Source organism: Phocoena sinus, chromosome 2, assembly GCF_008692025.1.
Source record: "Phocoena sinus isolate mPhoSin1 chromosome 2, mPhoSin1.pri, whole genome shotgun sequence".
NCBI lineage: Eukaryota > Metazoa > Chordata > Mammalia > Artiodactyla > Phocoenidae > Phocoena > Phocoena sinus.
Genome location: NC_045764.1, coordinates 132,746,734 through 132,768,753, shown reverse-complemented (window position 1 = coordinate 132,768,753; position 22,020 = coordinate 132,746,734). Strand labels below are relative to the sequence as shown.

Below are 22,020 nucleotides of genomic sequence, written 5' to 3'. Positions count from 1 at the left end.
GTTGAAGATCCCTTGGAAAGTACAGTCAAGAGAAAATGAGAAGGTACAATAACATCAGGAATAGGTTTAATAAAAAAAAGTAATTTTTTAAATTATAAATTATATACATAATTACACACACATACATATATATATATGTGAATATATATATACGAATGAGCCAATAAGAGAAGCAAGCCAGAAGGCTTAAGTTGGAGGACAGAATCCTAGTTCCTCCAGTCAGTAGCTGTGAGACCTCGTTTAATTGTCCCCCCGTGCCTCAATTTCCTTATTTATAAAATGGAGAAGTTGATAAAAGCACCCCTTCAATCAATTCTGGTGAGGATTAAATGAGTTAACGCAAGTAAAGTGCTTTAAAAATGTCTGGCATGTGGTAGGTTGTATAAGTGATTATGTGTTAAACTGTCATAATAGAATTCCACCAATGAATATGAAATTGCCCAATTTCTGAGGAAAACACAAATAACAAAAACTGAGTCAAGAAGAAAGAGAAAAATCTATCAATCAGTTGGTAGAACAGCCTGGATTTGGCCTCATTTTCCCAAGCACGGTCTTTGTGCAACACCTCCTTCTTCTCTTAAGCACAACCTGAGCAGATCCCGTAACTGCAGCTAATCCAAGTCCAGGTCAGTGTCACTGGCCTTAGTGGCAGCAACAGGGAGGAGACTGTTCTTTAACTCCTCCTTTGCCCTCCCTTCTCTGGGGACCCAGATGATGAATGGGGTCAAAGGACAAACATCTCTACTCAACAGAGGGTGCAAATGCAGCCCCCTTCTGGTGATCACTGTTCCTCCTGTACATGCCATCTAGGGCAGATCTCACAAGTGGCAGATGCCCATATATGATTCGTCCTGGGATGCAAGACATGTGAAAATCTGGTCCTGGCTCTAACCCTCTATGGGCAATACAGGTGCTGCCCTGTGGCGGCTGGGGTGAACACTTACAAGGTGCTCAAGCCTTACACAGTGTCACTGACCTGCCAGAAATGTACTAGTTTTACTACACCAAACTGAAGGGTATAGCCTGCTTCTCAGGTATCCCGCCACTCCTCCCTTCCACATCTCTCCGTTCTTTCTAGGGATCACGATGTCTGCTCTCAACTACAGTTGAGTGGAAAGGCCCCACGGTAGAAGCATGGCTGAAACAGCAAGGAGGCCCCCATATGGCATAGCAGGTACTTTAATACTCAGTGGCATAAGGGTCATTCTCCCTCCCTGTAGTCACTCCCCAAACTGAGAAATATTCTCAGGGCTTGCTTCCTGACTCAATTGGCTGTTAACAGTGGCAAGAGGGGCCACTAGAGACTGAGGACAGAGATGACCTCTCTTTTGATGCTCCCACCCTCTCCCAGTGATCTGCCTATAGGACACTGGGGAAGGGTAGACAGCTGGGGATGGATGAGACAAGTAGGCTAGTTTAGCCTTCCATCATTCAGGGTAACTAAGGAACTGGGGATACTTAACCTAGAGGGGAATGGACTTCAGAGAACATGGGCTATCTTGGCATATTTGAAGAATAACTGAATGGGAGTATGGTACGCTTTTCCTATGTGATTCTGGAGTAAGGAAGTAGGACAAACTGATGTAACAGGAACACAACTTTCAATACAGTAACTTAATAACCATTAACAATTACAATTGTACCTAATTGTGAACTTCCCGCCACTTCAGAGGCAAAAAGATGAACACATATTTGGTTGGGATGTTGAGGGAGGGAACAGAAATTAATCAGAGATTAAGACTGAGTCCTCAAAATCTCTTGCAATTTTTTTTTAAATTCAAACATATAAGGAGGTTGAAAAATAATACAGTTACACAGTTCTTCTGAGCAAGAATAGCAAGAAGGACTTCCCTGGTGGTGCAGTGGTTGGGAGTCTGCTTGCCAATGCAGGGGACACTGGTTAGAGCCCTGCTCCGGGAAGATCTCACATGCAATGGAGCAACTCCGTGTGCCACAGCTACTGAGCCTGTGCTCTGGAGACCGTGGGCCACAACTGCTGAGGCCCACATGCCTGGAGCCTGTGCTCCGCAACAAGAGAGGCCACTGCAGTGAGAAGCCCACGCACCATAATGAAGAGTAGTCCCCGCTCACTGCAACTGAGAAAGCCCGCGTGCAGCAACAAAGACCCAATGCAGCCAAAAATAAATAATTTATTAAAAAAAAAAATAGCAAGAAGAGGCTGTAAGATGGAAAGTGGGATTTGTTTGCTTTTTTCAGAAGGCAGAGACATGAGTACCTTTATAGGCAATGGCAAAGGAAAAAGAGACGACGATGATATGGCATCTGGCTGGCCTTCAGACCAATTTCCCAGTGGTTTGCTGAAAGCAGACAAGGCCTGGGGTAGCCCAAATTCCCAGTCCAGTTACCAATGGCCATGAGCAGCTTCTTCAGTTTCTCTCTATATACTTTAGAAATACTATTTGGTGCACATGCTATATGGTGAAGGCACCACTTTAGATAATCCTCAAGGTATAAAAATGAATTTTGGGAATTCCCTGGTGGTGCGGAGGTTAGGACTTGGCACTTTCACTGCCAGGCCTGGGTTTGATCCCTGGTCGGGGAACTAAGATCCCACAAGCCATGCAGTGTGGCCAAAAAAATAAATAAATAATAAAGATGAACTTCACCCATTCATTCATTCATTCATTTAAATATTTGAGCACAATTAAGTGTCAGGTACTTTCTCAAGGCTGGGGATAAAGCAAGGAACAAAAGAGACGGTTCCTGCCCTCCTGGAGCTTACTTTCTGGTAGGGAGGGGTATAGGGAATGACCAAGTATATACTGGAGGACTGTTAATGTTATAGACCAAGACAGGTAGGCGGATAGGGAGGCAGGGGGAATACTGGGTAGTCAAGACCCGATGAAAAAGGTGACATTTAAGCAGATTTCATGATGGTGAGCGAACCAGCCAAGACTGACACCCAAGAGAAGAGAGCTGCAGCGGAAAGAACAGAAAGTGGAAAGGCCCCATGGTAGAAGCATGGCTGAAACAGCAAGGAGGCCACCATATGGTATAGCAGGTACTTTAATACTCAGTGGCATAAGACATTTGTCAATCGTTATTTAGCATCTGAGCACTCAGTGTTTTCAGCCAATTATTAAAAAAGAAAAAGATAACATATGTTATCAACATATTCAAACACCAAAAAAGATAACATATGTAAACTGTGTAAAAGTGTCTGATAAGAAGGAAACAAAAAAGTTAATCATTACTTAAAATAGTAATAGTAAAAATAAAGTAGAGCTCGTCTACCTGAAGCAGGGGTGGTAGGTCTGAAACCCTAAATACTTGCCCCATCCTTTCTGTAACCCACACTACCTTCAGGACACAGTTTACCTTGCATAGAACCACAGAGAAGACCCAGAGCTCTAGTTAGAGAAGGTATACAAGCAACAAACCTACCCTGTCTGAAGTTGCAATTAATGATTGTGCTCTAAATTATGTTGATCTAAGTGCTAATGAAATCTGTTAAAGTGCAACGAAAATCAAAACCAGTTTGAATAATAAGCATCCCTTTATTTGCTGACGTCATTACAAAAACCGATTACATTAGCAACAAAAAGTGTTTTCTTGAGTTGAAGTCAGAGGCAGTTGCTCCCCAAAATGTTAAGTAAAACAGTGTACAACATCTGTATTAAAATGTTAAATTTTACATTGTCTTTACCACTTTTGATCTTCTGAACAATTTTATTGAGCAAAATAAGATACAAGATTACATGTTTATTTTATTTTCAGGAATGTAAAGGTCTAATTATTCAAACAGTTTTTATTATAAAACTAAACTCTGAAGGTGTCTACAGAGTTGGCTTTTTATCTCTCTCTTTAAATCAGTAGTCTAACAAGGATTAGAAAAGACAAAACTCTGTTCAGTGTTTCTGACAAAGTAGAAAGGGTGAAAACATAAATAAGGCTTTAATTTGGCAAAATATAATACAATGCCTTCTGTTATCCTTGAATGAACAGTTTCCCAATTACTTCACTCTGTAAAAGATCAGAAAGAAAGAAATTCATTTTAAAACAAAAGGCAATCAGAAGACATCTGTCAAATACCAAAAGTACATATGCCATTTGATCTAGCATGGCCTTTTCAACTAAGATCAGAACAATTAATACTGATGGTAATCAAAAATAAGAGAAAAATCTCAGGATTCAGAAGGAGCTTCTGAAGGTGGATTTTTAAATATGTGAACCAAAATCTCAGACCAAACTGAGAATAATACAGGGATTTAAAATCCTATTTAGAAAACATTTAAGAGAACAACATTGGGAATCCATTTGTATTACTGTTCTACTCAAGAGACTGTAAAGCTAATAAGGTGAGTGAGCAGCACTGGAAAGAAACTGAAATTTACAACTCTCCCCTGGTGAATAAATAATTTAAGCTTCAGACAGAGATTTTCTAAGGTCTTTTGAAGCTTTCCAAGTCAGATAAAATGACTAAAGAAATTAAACTTCAAAAGCCATTAAAGAGATTAAAAGGACTTAACCATATGCAACATGTGAAGTCTGACTGGATCCTGGTTTGGAAAAAATAGCTAAAAAGGTATTTCGGGTATAAGTGGGGACACAAATATGGGCTTTAAAATGGATGATATTAGAGCTACTGTTCTGGTCTTTTTGGATGTGACAGTGATACTATGGATTTGTAAGAGAATGTCTTTGTTCTTAAGAGATACATACTTAAGTGCTTAGGGGTAAAATGTCATATTATCTGAAAGTTACTTTCAAATGTGTTGACATCAACAAAATATGTATACACAAATAAAGAGATGAAGTAGCTGAAGGGGTCAGTGTTATATATCCTTTCAACTTTTCATTAAGTGTGAAATTTTTCAAAATTAAAAAGTTGAGGGGGAAAGAAGCAATTAGAAAGTTAAAAAACAAAGTTATCACTGGCTATCATGTTCTCTAATTAAAACAAGATTAACAGCTAATCAGAAAGTCTGCAGAGCCCACTGGTACATTAAACTAAGAAGTGCTGTGTAAACACATTACACAAAATGAAAACCTGATCCATATGACAGTCAAGTGTAAAGTGTAGAAATAAAAGCTAGTTTTTGTCTGAAACATTAACTCTTACACTCCAATAGCACCAAAAAAGAACTTTTTCCTTTCAGAAACAAGAGAAAACTGTATCATGAAAGAATCTATTTGTTAAAGGGAGTAAGGAGGACACATATATACAAAACACATACACAAAATTTCACCTCAGCTTTTCCTGGATAACTTCAAGAGCCTCTCCAATTCAATACTGACAAACCAAATTACCAACTTTAGGAAAAAGCCAGAACTGAAGGAAGAAACTAGAAGAAGCTGGCAATAAAGGATTAGACAGAATGAGGAGAAAAGAAAGCTGTGACAAGGATCAGAGCACACAGTGCTTGAATTAGGGAGAAGTAAAGTGCAGATTAAGAGCACAGGGCCTAGGCCCAGACCACCTTAATTTAAATCCCAGCTCACCCAGTTACTAGCTGTGTGACTTTGGGCAACTTACAGAACTTCTTTGGGTCTGCTGTAAAATGGGAATAAAAAAATAAGTAATAATATTAATCATCATCATCATCACCATCATCCCTATCTATCTACTGCACTGGGTTGCTGTGAAAATGTAAATGAATGACCATATGTTAGAAGCATGTTCGTTCTTAGAGGCACATTCATGAAGTGTCAGCTGTTAAAATCATCAGCCTCCTTCCACATGATTCCACAAACAGGTTCCAAGGTAAAGGATCCTGGGTGTTATAGTCTGAATGTTTGTGTCTCCCCCGTCCCCCGAAATTCCTATGTTGAGATTCTAACTCCCATGTAATGGTATTTGGAAGTGGGGCCTTTAGGAGATTCCACTGTCATGAATGGGATTAGTGTCCTTTTAAAAAGGACCCCAGAGAGCTCCCCTGCCCCTTTTGCCATGTGAGGACACAGAAAGAAAATGGCCATCTTTAAACCAGGAAGTGGGTCTCACCTGACAGAACCTACCGGTGCCTTGATCTTAGATTCCCCAGCCTCCAGAAATGTGAAAAATAAATGTCTGCTGCTTAAGCCACCCAGTGTATGGGGGTTTTGTTATAGCAGCCCAAACAGACTAAGACATGGGGTGATAAAGTTTTCTGATATAATCGGACATACACTTGGAACACTTAGAAGCCAGGCAGATATGAAACACAAGAAAAAGTAGGTATCTGGAAACAAAAAAGTATACTACAAAATACTAGTGTTAACAATCCAAAGCTACAAAAACATTTACCTTAATTAAAAGGGGGACAGGCGGATGACAGCCTTCTGTTTGGGGAGGTGGCAGGGGTGGGGACAGAAGGACAGCAGATGAGCAGGAAGACTTCCAGAAGAAAAGAAGGGTTAATGTTTTACAAATTAAGGGCGCAAAACAAATGCCCCTACAACTCAAAGAAAGGCTAAGTTCTGTGTATTAGGATTTCGAAAACTAAATTACTATACATCATCTCTCTCATTTTTGTCTTTTAAAAATAGCTTTTCTCTTACTGAAAATGTACAGCATTATCTTAAACAATTCATATGTACTTGTAGTATATACTAAAAAGAAGTAAGATTCCTGGTAGGAAGGTAAATTGGTGCAGCCACTATGGAAAACAGTATGGAGGTTCTTCAAAAAACTAAAAATAGAACTACCGCATGCCAATCCCACTCCTGGTCATACAGCTGAAGAAAACTCTAATTAAAAACAATACATGCACCCCAATGTTCACAGAGGCACTATTTACAAGAGCCAAGACATGGAAGCAACCTAAGTGTCCATCAACAAGAAGACGTAGTATATACATACAATGGAATATTACTTGGCCATAAAGCAGAATGAAATAATGCCATTTGCAGCAACATGGATGCAACTAGAGATTATCATACTAAGTGAAGTAAGTCAGAAAGAGAAAGACAAATACCATATGATATCACTTATATGTGGAATCTAAAATATAACACAAATGAACGTATTTACAAAGCAGAAACAGACTCACAGACATAGAAAATAAACATGGCTATCAAAGGGGAAAGGGGGCTGAGGGAGGGATAAACTGGGAGTTTGAGATTAGCAGATACAAACTACTATATATAAAACAAGATAAACAACAAGGTTCTACTGTATAGCACAGGGAACCTTACTCAATAAGGTTCAATATTCAACATATTGAATATTCAATATCTTGTAATAAACTATATGGAAAAGAATATGAAAAAGAATATATATATGTATATATATAACTAAATCACTTTGCTGTACACCAGAAACTAAAACAACATTGTAAATTAACTATGCTTTAATTAAAAAAAAACAACAGTAATAACGTATACCTAAATAAAGCAGGGAAGAAAAAAAAGATTCTTGACATCAGACATTAACCTATAAATTCTGATGATTAAGAAATCTGTATTTCCAATTTAATTATCTGGTAGTAATTTTAAAAGAGTTGACAAGAGGGAGAATACACTGAGCAAAAATGATGGCTGAAGTTAAAAACTTGAGGGTAACACAAACATTTAAAGGGCATAAAGAAGAGCTGTGGGAACCAAGAGATCCCTAAGGAGGGGTTATCACTGTCAGTGCTGGCTAGAACCTATGCAAGGAGAGAGTTCTCAAGTGCTGGTGGACCTCTAGCTTCATACAATCCATCTATCTTTCATGATACACTGCTGACCACTCAACCGCCCTTTCACTTGCCAAATTTGAAATTAAGTTCATCAGCTAACAAAAGAATGCTGAGTTATCTATCACTTAGGTGAGCTGCCTGCTAAACAACAGTTCAGTTTCAGCTGTGTTGCCAAGGTATATGTATTTCTTTTAACAAATTACACACTACATTTTTATAAATTAGGAAGAAAAAAGTCTGGAAAAATAAAAGTGTTACTACCAATGATCAGTGTAAGTCTCAAATTTAATATGATTAAGGCAAATGTGGAAACAGGCAAGCAAAAATGGTTCAGACCACATGTTTGAGAAGAAAAAGAAAATACTGAAGAACACTTTTGAGATGCTAGAGAGAGACTACTGACAAGGTCTAAAGGCAAAGGGTAACAGGCCATCTTATAATTTTTTAGGTTCTCAGAAGCGAAACCCTTCCCTTAGAAAACAGAGGCCTAAGGACTGACCTCACCGTATTTAGAATAATTCACAACTATTTTCAGTATCTTATATGCAAAAGATGATCCTGTATTAGCTCTAGCAATTAGGAAATCATTAATGAATTACCTCAGCAAAAACAGTTTCAACGGAATGGCAGAAAGAGAAGCCATTCTAGAGGAAATGGAGTAGTTAGTAGCATGAGACTGTGAGAATAGTTTCTTCTTTTAAGAATCTTTGTTAAACAGTGAAGTAAAAAAAATTAGGGTGGTAATCTAAAGAAAGTGCAAAGTTAAAATAATATATTTGAGCATTTTTCAAGACTGAACAGAAGCAGTGAGTGGAGAGGACTGAAGATGTGGACTTCAGGACTGAAGCAGGACTGAAGATGTGGGAAGGAAAGTTGCCCTGGGAAGCAGGACACGAGGTTATTTTCTAATTCGGGGAAGAGTGGTCAGGTGGCAGAAATTTAACTCTAGGCAACTGAGAGGTCAGCTTACCAAGGATAAAAGATTAAGGTATAATTCTTTTTGCTGACAGGTTATAAGAATGAGTTGGGTTTATCTGAAAAGTCTTCTTAGAGGTAACTCACCTGAAATAGCATTTTAAAGGAGAGTGTACACTAAGACAGGCCAGAGGACAATCATTCTACAAAAGTGAGACAGAATGCCCCTGTGATCAAGATGGAGGTCCATACCAACTTTTCCAGAGCACGTAACCTATCCTGAGGCCTTTGTATAACCTAAGAGTCTTAAGTTTGGGTTCTGAAAGGGACAATTAAGTGATGAGTTGCCCCCTGGCATTGCACAGGCCACCCTACTCATGTCCAGGACACCACGATTATTATAGAACAAACAGCTTCAAAAGAAGAATATCTAAAGTATTCAGTGCGTATCAGAACACCCTAATTACCCAAGGCATTGTGACTTAAGTCATTCTTGAAACAGGTAAAACCCAGGAATCAAATCAATCAACATGTAATACGGTCAATAAAATTTTATAGCTTGGTTTGTTTATCTTCAGTTAAGACTCTCACTTCAGGAGTTAAAAAATGGATTTCTTTGATTACCCACAGCAAACTTAAATAAAATCCAGCTTCCAATGTAAAGAAACTGTGATGACTTGATTTTCAGTTCAGCATCTTACCTCAGTAAAAACATTATAGTCACTTTATTTTACCAAGTCATTAAAAAAAAAAAGAAATCACACAGATATTTTACCAGAACTAAGATCAGGATAAACTAAAGAAACAGTTGCAGACATTATGGCAATGAACAAAACCTAGGTAAACAAGTTGAGTCTGTTCTGTAAAAAGGTCAAAAGAGGCAAAGAAAAAGGGTTTTTACATGAAAACACTAATTGGAAAAGATATGTTCACTGCAGCATTATTCACAATAGTTAAGATATGGAAACAACCTAAGTGTCCACCAATGAATGAATCGATAGAGAAGATGTGGTATGTATGTGTACATACACATACACACACACACACACACACACACACACACACACACACACACAGAGTGAACTACTTGGCCATAAAAAAGAAGGAAATCCTGCCATTTGCAACAACATGGTTAGAACTTGGAGGTATTATGCTAAGTAAAATAAGTCAGATGGAGAAAGACAATATGATTTCACTCATATGTGGAATCTAAAACAAAACAAACAGACAAAACAAAAACAAACTCATAAAAGAGAACAGCTTAGTAGTTACCAGAGGGGAAGGGAGCTGGAGGGTGGACAAAATGGGAAAAGGAAGTCAACTGTATGGTTATAGATGGTAACTAGTCTTGTGGTGGTGATCACCTTGCAGTGTACACATGTATAATGCTATACTCATGAAACTTACATATTTAAAAAAAAAAAAAAGATAAGGTACGTTTTTTTCTCCTCCAAGCTACAAGACCAAAAAATATGTACAAGATGGAAATAAAACTCCAAAAAAGCTATAAAGCTGTCATTTGGAGGTTCTGAGAGAGATAAAGAGGGAATATTTCCACTAGGGTAACAAGAGTTCCTATATTTAAAGTAAATACACACTATACATACATTTACACACACACTATGTCAATTATCTATAGACAGACAGTAATACTTCAGTTATTCTTACCTAATACCTGATAGTGTTCTTTCTCCTTTGTGAGCTGTTGGTTTACTGCCTGAAGTAACTGCTGTAACTGTGTTACAGTCTGATTTAGACTTACAGACATTGTCTCCTTCTCAGAAGACTCCTAAAAAGAAGATGGAAGAGATGAAAAATGCTGAGCACAAGAAAAAGGCATTTGCAACCAAAACCAAAAATAGTTTATTGCTGTTTTAAACACAAACAAAAAAATCTGGAAGATGATATGAAAATTGACAATAAAAACCACATAGCGCAATAGGGTTTGCTACCTAGCATTGCAAATTAGTTTACATCAAAGAAAGTTATGTTATAAATGTTGTCACTAGGTTACAAAGGGAAAAATCTAGAATCGATGAATATCAGATATAAATCCATTTCTCCTTTCAGAAAAAAAATTGCAAGGAACCAAAGGAGAGTACATTCATAACAACAGAAATATAAGAGTTAACAAATACTGAGCTCTGACTAAACTTGAAGCACTGTTTTAAGTGTTACCCACTATTCTAAGTGTTTTATATAGTAATTCATTTATTCCCTTCAACAATCCTACAAGATAGGTACTAATATCATTGCCTTTTACAGATAGAGCAACTAAAGCACAGAGAGGATAAAAAGTTTCCCCTAAGTCAGTCACACAGCTACTGAATAGTAGCACCAGGATTCAACACGAGCAGCAGAGTCTACATTCTTTTTTTTTTTTTTTTTTTTTTTAACATCTTTATTGGGGTATAATTGCTTTACAATGGTGTGTTAGTTTCTGATTTATAACAAAGTGAATCAGCTATTCATATACATATGTTCCCATATGTCTTCCCTCTTGCGTCTCCCTCCCTCCCACTCTCCCCATCCCACCCTTCCAGGCTGTCACAAAGCACCGAGCTAATATCCCTGTGCCTTGCGGCTGCTTCCCCCCAGCTATCTACCTTACAGAGTCTACGTTCTTAAGCAGTACACCATAATACTTTCTACCACAAACCTAAACATTAACATAATAATGTCTCACCAAGCTAAAGTGAAAACAAACATTAATACGAACACTGCATTTCAGATAAGATACCTCAAAGAAAAAACAACCTTGAGTTAAGAATGCAACATAATTGATAGAAGCACATTAAAAAGGCATTTTTTTTAGGCAGAAATGGATCCTGTACATTTTTTATTCTTCACATAATTTACAAGGTAATCAGCGCAGAGATTTGGAGCTAAAGAAAATGCATACCGTTTCTGGGGAAACATCACTATTCTCAATAACAGTAGTGTCTCCAGCAGCTTTTACTATTTTTGACTGGATAAGATCCAGTGACTGTTGAGCCTGTGAGGAAAGCAATATGGAGCCTCTGAATAATACAACTGATAAATATATACAAGAAAAAAAAATGAGTGATTTTCTTACACTCATTATATTTTGTACAAAACTAAAGCTCTTCTCAAAATACAACAAAGCCAACCTGTTCCGTTTTTTCCCCCAAATCAAATAGCTTTCTCCCCCACCAGATTATAAAAACACATGCTCACCATTTTAAAAAGTTCAAACAATGCAGAAAATGTATAAAGAAATAAAAAGCAGAAATAACCACAGTGATATTTAGGTTAACATTAGTCTAGATCAGAGGTCAGCCAAATCTAGCCACACACAGCCTGTTTTTGTAGAGCTCACAAGCTAAGATCGGTTTTTACATTTTTAAAGAGTCGTGCTAGACAAAAAAACAAAGAGTATATGAAAGAAACTATAGGTGGCCCACAAATCCTAAAACAGTTCCTGAGTTTGCTGACTCCTAGTCTAGATCCCTCTTTAGTGCATATATGTCCTAACAGAAAATTGGTAGAAAATGTTCTATAAATGGGCTTTCAACATACATGCTGTTTGACGAAGCATTTTCTTTTTACATGTCAATAAATATTTATGTGCATTTCCAATTCAGAGTTGCACAGTATTTCTATTACATAGATATGGTGCAGTTCACTTTCAACTACTGTTGCCATTTTATGCCAAATAACATGGCATATCCATATCTTTGAGCACCTGTTTAATATCCTTAAAGTACTTTCTGAGAAAATAAATTGCTAGGCTAAAACTGCAAGTTTTATATTTTGTCCAGTGATCAAACATTCACGTTATCAAAATATAAATCAGATTGCTCAATCCTGACAATGTATCATATATCTAAGTCAGAGCTCTGAAACTTTTTTTAATAATTCACATTCTTAATTTATTTTCATTCACAAAATAGCCCTTGTAAATGCCATTTTATAGAAGATAAACTTGAGACTTGCAAAGAGCAAATAATTGCCCCATGGTCACACAGCTCAGAAGTGGTAGCAGTAGGATTCAAACCTAATGAAACTTTTTAAGTTCACATTTTATCTACTGGTGACAACATCAAAGTAATCTGAAGCAACTCTAGATTCCTAGACTTTTGCATAACAATTATGATATATCATACAGAACCAACAAATATATCTTTCAACCTTTAAAAGAGTGGCAAATTTAATTGTTTTGCTAATGACTAGATCTGCTATAAACAATCTTAGCTCTAAAGCAGCTCTGATAAAAGCATTTATGAATTACACTATTAAAAATCTCAAAACAGGGGCTTCCCTGGTGGCGCAGTGTTTGGGAGTCCACCTGCCGATGCAGGGGACACGGGTTCGTGCCCCGGTCCGGGAAGATCCCACATGCCGCGGAGCGGCTGGGCCCGTGAGCCATGGCCGCTGAGCCTGCGTGTCCGGAGCCTGTGCTCCGCAACGGGAGAGGCCACGACAGTGAGGGGACCACGTACCACAAAAAAAAAAAAAAAAAAAAAAAAAATCTCAAAACAGAATTACAAATAACTTGTCAACCTAATGCAAAGAATAAAAAATGTAATCCTAAAAATCACCCATCTACATGTGAGATTAAGAAAAACATATTTCTACAAAGAAATAAAGGGACGAATTTCTGAAACATCAGAGGTCTATATATACTTCTTTCACATTCATGAAGATCAAAAGAAACATACTTTGTAAATGACTATATAAGCAAATCCCAATAAAAAATATATAGATGTAACCAATTTTAAGAGTCACATCAACTGAATTCAAAATTTAATCTACACTTTACGAAGCAATTAATTATATAAATATGATGAAATGAAGAAGCGAATTAAGAATGGAAAAACAAGCCAAAAAGTCTAGTTCCAAATATGTAACTGTATAACAAACAGCTTAAATTTATAAACAAATTAATGTAATGATATAAAAGAATGAATCCAGGGTTAGCAGTATGTCTGCTTAAGATTCAAGGTACAACATAATATGATGATATGGCATCTTCAGGACAAGCAGTGTCTTACCTTATGCAAGTCACCAGCTACCTTCTGTCTTTCACTTTGTTCAGTTCTAAGTTTTGCAAGTGTTTCATTTAACTGCTTCTTTAACTGTAAAAATACAGGAACACCACAATTAATTCACATCCTTCTTTGATTCCTTCTTTGATTATGCCGAGACCTCTAGGGCTGAAGAATGAATGAGAAAGAATGGGATCGCTAACAGTTATTATGCACAGTGGATTAGCCAATATGCTGCACCAGATGTACAGAAAAGCTAAGAAGTGGAGGTTCCAATCTGTAAAGCTAAACATAAGAATAGCTACAAAACCAACTAGAATTGAGAGTAGAAAACTGCAAATGTAAAAACAAAACCATCAAATTCCAGGAGATTATTTTTTTTAAAGCATTACTATTCACTATTCATAGGGCAGTTCATTCACATTTATTTCAAATTAAAAGGCAAGTCATAAGAAATTTTACTAGTTTTTAAATGTTTAAAGGCTTTCTTAACCTATATAGTTCAGTTAAGAAGAATCAATTGGTAATATTTTAAAAAAAAACATTGAACAGAAGATTACAAATCCAGTAAAATGAAATCTTCAAAAATTTAAATGTCACTCATCCTTTAAGATGTCACTAGAAAGATGAGTGCAAGACCACACTGGCCTAACTATACCAACAAGACATGTCTTAATATATACATCTCAACCAACTTGTTGAAACAGTTATAAAGCTCTATTAAACTTTAGAGCTAATACGTAATGACTGTTCTCTTAGTAACTATTCTGATTACATAAGAATGAGGGAAATGGACTGACAAAAGATAACTTTTTCTTATTAAACTCATCAAGTTAATTATGTCTCTCACCCACAGGCACAGCATTCTAAACAGTTCTGGAAACCCAAAAGGGGGAAATATAAGACACTGACATTTCAAACATGTAGAGAGAATTAGTGCAGGACATTCCATTTGGAAATTTTATTTTGGGAACTCTATCCCAAATGCTTCAGTTCTTGCTCCTTTACTTAACTCTGATTTCATACATCAGAGAGGTTATTCCTTTGGCCCAGGAACACACAATGTATAAGCAAACAAAATTATTTTAATATATCTTAAAATGTGGCAACAGTTACCCTCAGCAAAAAGCAAACAGGAAGATTAAAATGAAGACTGCAAACTCAAGGCAAAAAAATTTTAAATATCACTCAAAATGACCTCTTGACAGAAGTAAAGGGTCAAAATGTATAAAGAGAGCATCAGACTGAATGGAGACTCAACCATAATCCTGTTGGTTTGATGCTGCACTGGAGTCAGCCACCAAGCATCAAAGTTAAAAGTAAAATCTCCAACAACTGTAGGTGGAAGGGGGTTTTTAAAAAACACATTACAGGGGCTTCCCTGGTGGCGCAGTGGTTAAGAGTCCGCCTGCCGATGCAGAGGACACGGGTTCATGCCCCGGTCCGGGAGGATCCCACATGCCGCGGAGCGGCTGGGCCCGTGAGCCATGGCCACTTAGCCTGCACGTCTGGAGCCTGTGCTCCGCAACGGGAGAGGCCACAACAGTGAGAGGCCCATGTACCACAAAAAAAAAAACAAAAAACAACCACATTACAGGATAAGCATATCACTTAAAGCTGTTGCATATCACAGTACCAATCTGTGCAATGTATAGCAAACGTATGCATAAAACCTTAATTGAATCATTCCCACACTGCAGTGGGAATGATTCAATTAAGGTAAAATAAAGGTAAATTTTATTTCAAAAATAGAAAGGGGCACGCGCGCGCGTGTGTGTCTGTGTGTGTGTGTGTGTCGGGGTGCGAACTCTGTGTACATTTCATAGAGAGCTCTACTCTGAAAATTGATTCCCATAAATCACTGCTGTAACACTGCTTAACATGAATGAGTTAAGAAATTTTCTTTGGTACATACAGCAGTACTAAAAAGAAAATCCCAAACTTGGCAGCGTTAACTTATAGTAAGGAGAAAACTGTCTTACTGCAATTGTACTAGAGTTCATTCAAGTACTTTTTTTTTTTTTTGCGGTATGCGGGCCTCTCACTGTTGTGGCCTCTCCCGTTGCGGAGCACAGGCTCCGGACATGCAGGCTCAGCGACCATGGCTCACGGGCCCAGCCGCTCCGCGGCATGTGGGATCTTCCCGGACCGGGGCACGAACCCGTGTCCCCTGCATCAGCAGGCGGACTCTCAACCACTGCACCACCAGGGAAGCCCCATTCAAGTACTTTTAAAAAATCTAATCATATTCCTAATTTTTAAAAGTCACAGATAGACATAATGATTACTGTTTCAAACATACAATAAGATAGTCATGTTTATTTAAAAAACAAGCCTGTCTCAATCAGTGTAAATTTTCAGAAAATTTAAGAGTGGGAATACAGGGTACTCTGTCTACACACTTAACTAACTTTGAGTCTGTAGTTTTCGGATTATTATGCTCTGAATGATAAGATGATGATAAAGAATTCCACAAGCTTTTTGTTATCTATAATGTGTAGAAAGGCCAGTTAAAATAAGAAGCTACATTGGATCGTTGCCCTTGAACGAAGAATATGTATCTTCCACCTTCAATAATCTCCTTCCAGGTTAGAAAATAAGAGGCTCAGTTAACTATGGTAACTCTGAGAAGAGAGTCTTTGCAACTCAGCCAATCTTTGTCTGTTTGTTTCATTTCTTTATTCACTGAAAATAATGCTGTTGAAGAAATTTGGTTTTATAAAACACAGAAAATTCTGAAAAAGAGTTGCAAGCCAAACATGCCATTGTTAGGAGCTAAGAAAAGAAGGATCATCTTAGGAATTAAGAAAAGACAGACCATCTTGAGTCATCAGAATATGAATATTATCTTAAACTTATAAAAATGCCAAGCTAAAGGTGTTAGCAAGGTGAAGAAGTCTGGATGGTTTCTCCACATGTCAACAGAAGTGTTTTCAGAGCCTACTTGATACCCCGTGGAGAACAAGCTTCTTACCAAATTTAGCTCTTCATTCTGTCTTACTGCTTCAGAATATGAATCATCAAGTTTTTTCTGCAATTCAGTCAACAGATCTTTCAGCTGCAATGAAGTTTAGAGTTTAAGATTGATTTCCTTATGATATCCCATGTTTGTATGCTACTTGGAAGCTCTGCCAGAAACAACTTACACTGAAATATTTTATCACTGTTATAAATTTAACTTAAATTGAGAAGGTTGAAAAAAATTCTATCGTAAGTACCTCTCTGACTTCCGTAACATAGGTAGATCGTTCCATTTCTGCCTTCTCTAGCTCCATTTCCAAATGCTCTCGTTCTCTTCTCAGCTAGCAGTGCAACAAAGAAGGAAAAGTTAAGAGCCATATTTAAGAGGCTTCCCTACAATGAAAAGTTATGACACTTATGAATATAAAACTATACCATCTGAAACACTACTCAAGATATTCTTAAAGGCGTAACAACCACATCATAAGACAAAAGAAATCTTAAAACACAGCTTGTAAGACAATCCTTAATGCTAAAAAATGAGTCCATAGGTTACAAGTCAAATGGTGAGATAACATACATTTTCAATATCTTTATTTTCTCTTCTTAATCGCTCTAGCTCTTGCTCCGAAGATGTGAATGACAATTGCATCTGAAATGTGAAATAATTACATGACCAAGTTAAACCACCAAGGATACAGAGGCTTTTCTATCTTGTAGAATTTTAATCAATTAGACACTTCAGAGGTTTTTTTTTCATGTATCTCACTTAAAGCCATAACTGAATTTTAAAAGATCTTAAAAATTAGAGTGTCACATTTAACTTGATTTAAACTGCGGTCAAAACCTACCCCATTTGCATGGTATTATATTAGGCCCAGTTAATTGTTAATTAACTGTAATTAACAATAATCAGCTGTACTTAATCCCCAAATGCATTAATATAGAATACCATCGGCAACCCCAGATTCTGCATAGGTCAGCCCAGGAAAACAAGTGAGCAAGAGATGGCACTCTTTATTTACCACACCCAAGTACTACTACATCATTCTATATGAGCATCCAAGATACCAGATTTTGGTATCTGTGGAGACTCCTGGAACTAATTCCTTGATGGATATGGAGGGACAACTGTAAACAAAGAAAAACTAAGACTACAAAATAGTATTTAAGTCCCGTGAACAGAAGAAGGACTTACTTTTTCTTGAATACTATATCATGAGTCACATATCTGTGTTTTAAAACTTATTGTGAACACCAAGTTCTTTGCCTTATGTTATCACATTGTGGTTCTTTAACTTCCAAAGCACTCAGCACTCTGTATCATTACTCTTTAGTCGTACCCTAAACCAGTGAGTCTCAAGCGTCTGTGGGCATCAGAATCACTTGGGGGGGCTCTTTAAAACACAGACTGCTAACCCCACAGCTTCACACTCAGTAAGCCTTGGGGGGGCCCAAACAATGTGCCCACGTGATGCTGACGCTGCTCGTCCAGGGCCCACACTGTGAGAACCACTACTCTAAGCTTTTTTTTTTTTTTTTTAAATCGTTCACACATCCCTTTTATTTTTTTTCCCCTAAGCTCTTTGTTTTTAAATACCTGTTTAATAGTCTTTTGTGATTCATCGACCTTAACTTTCCATTTATTCTCTTCTTGCTCCACACTTCTCTGTAGTTTCTGTAAAATTCCTTCCTATAAACAAAAGTATAGTTGTTCTGAAAAATTCATGTTCTAATACCAAGATAAACTATTTAAGCAACTAAGTAATGTTAATAATTATTTTAAAATGTAGGTTAAAAATCATTTCCTACTGTTTCTGCAAGGACGGATTTGTATTTTTCACACTCTAGCTGTAACAATGTGTGCATTTCATCAGCTTCTTTCAACTTGTGCTCTAAAACCTGCAAACAATAAAATAAAGAAAAATTCTCTAGTTTTACCAGAAAGTTTTGTGCTTCAAATCTGTTTCAGTACTTAATGGTATATTATATAAACGGTTTCTGTTTTATTATTAATTACTACATTTCAACCTTCTTAAGTAACAATGAAGTTTAATTACCTTTTTTATGGTCATTTGATTTTCCTAATAAAACTCTTAGAGTCTGTTTAATACAAAATGTGTCACACAATTTTGTAATAAATAGGCTTGTCACTCTTTAGTGAGACAGTAAATCAAAGCAGATCCACATGTGAAGTAAGATCACAATGCCATGGGAAAGAAATTTTATTCATGTCACTTGAGAGACAAAAAAAGTTAATCTCCCAAATTTCAGTAGTCAAGGATAAAAATACATCTAGGCTCTGAATACTCTTAAGTAATGTATTTGGGGATACATTAGCAAACCAGTCAGTTTCTACCTATCAACTGATCTTTACTTTCTAAACCCAAGCTAAAAAGAGAGCAACAGACAGTTAAATATTCAGTTTTAGAAATGACTAAGATAACAGAGTTAAACGAGAAACATCAGCTTTGTACACAAATCAAACACAGGGAAGACTTAATACCATTTCCACCAAAATGTACACAAAAATGAAACCACCTTCTTATACTTTCTGAAAAGATCACTATTCTACTCATAATATAGCCTTTATCTTTCCCAAGCTTATAAAGACAAATTCTGATTTACTTCTTTTTTCTATGTTTCTTTAAAATATAAATACTTCACTTCATGAACTAACCTTAACCTCTTCTGAACCTGAAGTTCCAGCCACACATTCTTTTGCCCTCTTTTCAAATCCATGCAACCATTCACTATAACTCTGTGGAGAAGAAAAGTCAAAACAACCAATTTCAAAAAATACCTAAATGAAATAAGTAAAGTATTTTAAATAACCAAATTAGAAGATTATAAAAGAAATCTATATAGACAAATACCATCCTTCTGGAAATTTCAAAGTAGAATTGTTACATAAGTTGTACGTGACCCAGCCTTGAAAATAAACACTAAAAATATGCCTATGTACTACCACAAAATCAAATTTAAATTTATTTACCCTGTCCTAGGATATGTGCAACTGAATTCTGGACATACAGGTAGAAGATCTGGGCTCAAACCAGCCTCTACCACTTACTAGTGCTAGGACTAATAGATTCAATATTTAAGACAGAGAAAGCCTAGAATGAATAATTTTTCAAACTTTTTTTCAGGTAAACCAGTTCTCAAAAATTGAACTCATAAACTAAAAGTTCAATTGAGATACTGTAGTCAAAAGATTTCAGATTCTGTGAAGGTGCTCCAGGGATTGTGAAAATACTTCAAAATAAATATGTATTATGAAGCATTTTTTAAGTCATAATGAGAGATAAGAATACACAAACATTTGTGTGTTTAAAACCAACAAAAACTCTATTTGTACTGAAAGGTCAGCTGATGCAAACACAAGGCATTATTATAATTTTAGTCATTATTCCAAATTTCAGAATAAATTATTCTAGATTTTTGATGATTCTTGTCTGAATTTTAAACTCTGATAGAGAGTATTTGTTAGATACTTTAAAGCAAATTTCCTCTTATTCCTCTTTTAAGTCTTTGGTTTGGTTTAATTCAAGACAAAAAGAACACACATGAAATTTCTATTAATTGCTCTAATTAAAAGTTTTACTTATGTGGCTGAATCAGGATTCTCTATACTCTATCAAATAAAAAACAGAAAACTGGATGCTGAGATCACCCTGTAGTACAATACCCCATAGTACATATTAGTCAAAAAAGCCTCTCCATTTAAAAACAAAATTACATTCTCACATCATAAATCTGAATGATGACAAAATGATACCATTAAAATCCTACTTAGCTTCAAATACTGGGATTCAATATAAATTAAATTCAGATTTAGATGCTTAAAGTATGTAAGCCTCTCTTCAATCCAGGTCATATAGTTTAGATCACTCCTCTGCTGATTTTCTTAGCAAAAAAGCAATAGAAAACAGTTTAAAAAAATTACTTCATGTATAAAAGCCCTTTTATATCTACTGACTATATTAACAATATTAAATTTAATTATTATCTTAAGGTAAACAGTTTATTATCCATCATATCTCTAAAAATTTAAAATGCTAGACCCTAGGTAGCACACAAAAAGCTTAATATATTTCTTAAATACAGACTACATGCAGAAGTATTCAACTTTTAACAAGTGGATGAACAAAAGCCAAATATCATCATTCATGTCTTATGGTGATTTATAAATATTTATAGTGTCAAAAAGGTCTGGTGGTTGAAGGTTGGGTAATATTGTTGTTAAGAATGAATTTGTTACATTAAAAAGAACTTTTAATTCTGGTGATCTTATACAATCTTTAAAGAAGAGAAACACAAATTATTAACTCTTTTGGCTCATAAAATACTGCCAAATAAATCCTGCAATTCTATTTCCACTAATAAAATATAAAGTAGGAATAAAGAAATAAAAACGGCTTATGGCCACAAAGGAAAAAATAAGAAGTATATGAAGAGCAACCCTTTCTCCTAGGTTCAATGTAAGAACAGTACTAGAACTGACAATTTATTCATATTGCCCAGCACAGGTTATTTCATCAGCTCAACCCGTATCTACTAAGCTGATCAAACCTGAATATATCCTCAACAGTTACAACAGAAACAAAAGAATTTTTGCTTCTTGTGCAGGTTAGACGCAGACGATATGTAGATAAAACCGAAGAGAGCAAGCAGCTAACTCAGACTGCACAGAGAACAGGCCATGACGTTTACTTACATCACACCTGGCACCTACAGCCCTCTCCTTGAGAAATACCCTGATTCCAAGTCTGGGGCAGGAAGTGTACACAATAAATCAGGAACAACTTGTCACACCACAAAGCAAAGAAGCTACCAAAGTTTAGCAGTGCTGTGTCAAAAGGATTTGGTAGCCAGCCTAAATAAGCTTCAACGGGCCAAAGAAGCAAAAGCAGACATGATGGACCTCCTAATGGAAGTACACAACACTGGCCATGAAGTAGTCTTGCCTCTACCCATCTTAACCCTGAAGTGTTGAGCCTGAATCTGATCAGGCCTCCACTGACTACCAATTTATAGGATACACAAAGGACAGAGGAACATACTGACATTACTGGGATGCAGTCAGCTAAATCCAGACTGGGAAACTGCATATGAAACCACTACATTAAAAAAAAAAAAAAAAAGGGTGGGCGAGGGGGTGTGCTGACAAATAAAAGGGAACCCGTGGAATAAAGATGATCCAAAAGACGTCTTAAATCAATCACAGGTTGACCTTATTTGAGTCCTGACTAAAACAAACTACAATAAGTAGTTATTATTTCATTAAAATACATTATATGACAACTGAAAAAATCCAAATATTGACTAGATGTATGACATAAAGAATTTTTTTTAAATAATAGTATTTTTTTAAAGGAATCCTTATATTTTAGAAACATTTACAAATGAAATGCTCTGATGTTTGACTTCCTTCAAAATAACGGAGGAAGTACAGGGCTAGAAGTAAAACAAGACCGTGCATCAAGGCATGCAATATACTGGTAATGGCTGAA

At 36.4% G+C, this 22,020-nt stretch overlaps 1 protein-coding gene across 8 annotated transcripts in view; it reads right to left on the bottom strand.

Moving 5' to 3' along the window:
• Positions 1–3,494: 3,494 nt before the first annotated feature.
• KTN1 (kinectin 1) overlaps positions 3,495–22,020 on the bottom strand; it is a 119,582-nt gene continuing 101,056 nt past the window's right edge. For 4 of the 8 annotated variants that reach the window (XM_032624530.1, XM_032624531.1, XM_032624537.1 and 1 more), the window contains 10 exons: positions 19,188–19,268; positions 18,320–18,409; positions 18,108–18,200; positions 17,088–17,159; positions 16,765–16,848; positions 16,521–16,604; positions 13,553–13,636; positions 11,440–11,532; positions 10,206–10,326; positions 3,495–3,984 (listed from right to left, as the gene is read on the bottom strand). In XM_032624530.1, coding sequence (XP_032480421.1) covers positions 3,980–3,984; positions 10,206–10,326; positions 11,440–11,532; positions 13,553–13,636; positions 16,521–16,604; positions 16,765–16,848; positions 17,088–17,159; positions 18,108–18,200; positions 18,320–18,409; positions 19,188–19,268 — 807 coding nt within the window. In that variant the 3' untranslated portion in view covers positions 3,495–3,979. The remainder of the gene's footprint in view (positions 3,985–10,205; positions 10,327–11,439; positions 11,533–13,552; positions 13,637–16,520; positions 16,605–16,764; positions 16,849–17,087; positions 17,160–18,107; positions 18,201–18,319; positions 18,410–19,187; positions 19,269–22,020) is intronic. The other 4 variants (XM_032624538.1, XM_032624533.1, XM_032624532.1 and 1 more) reach the window with 2 other exon arrangements.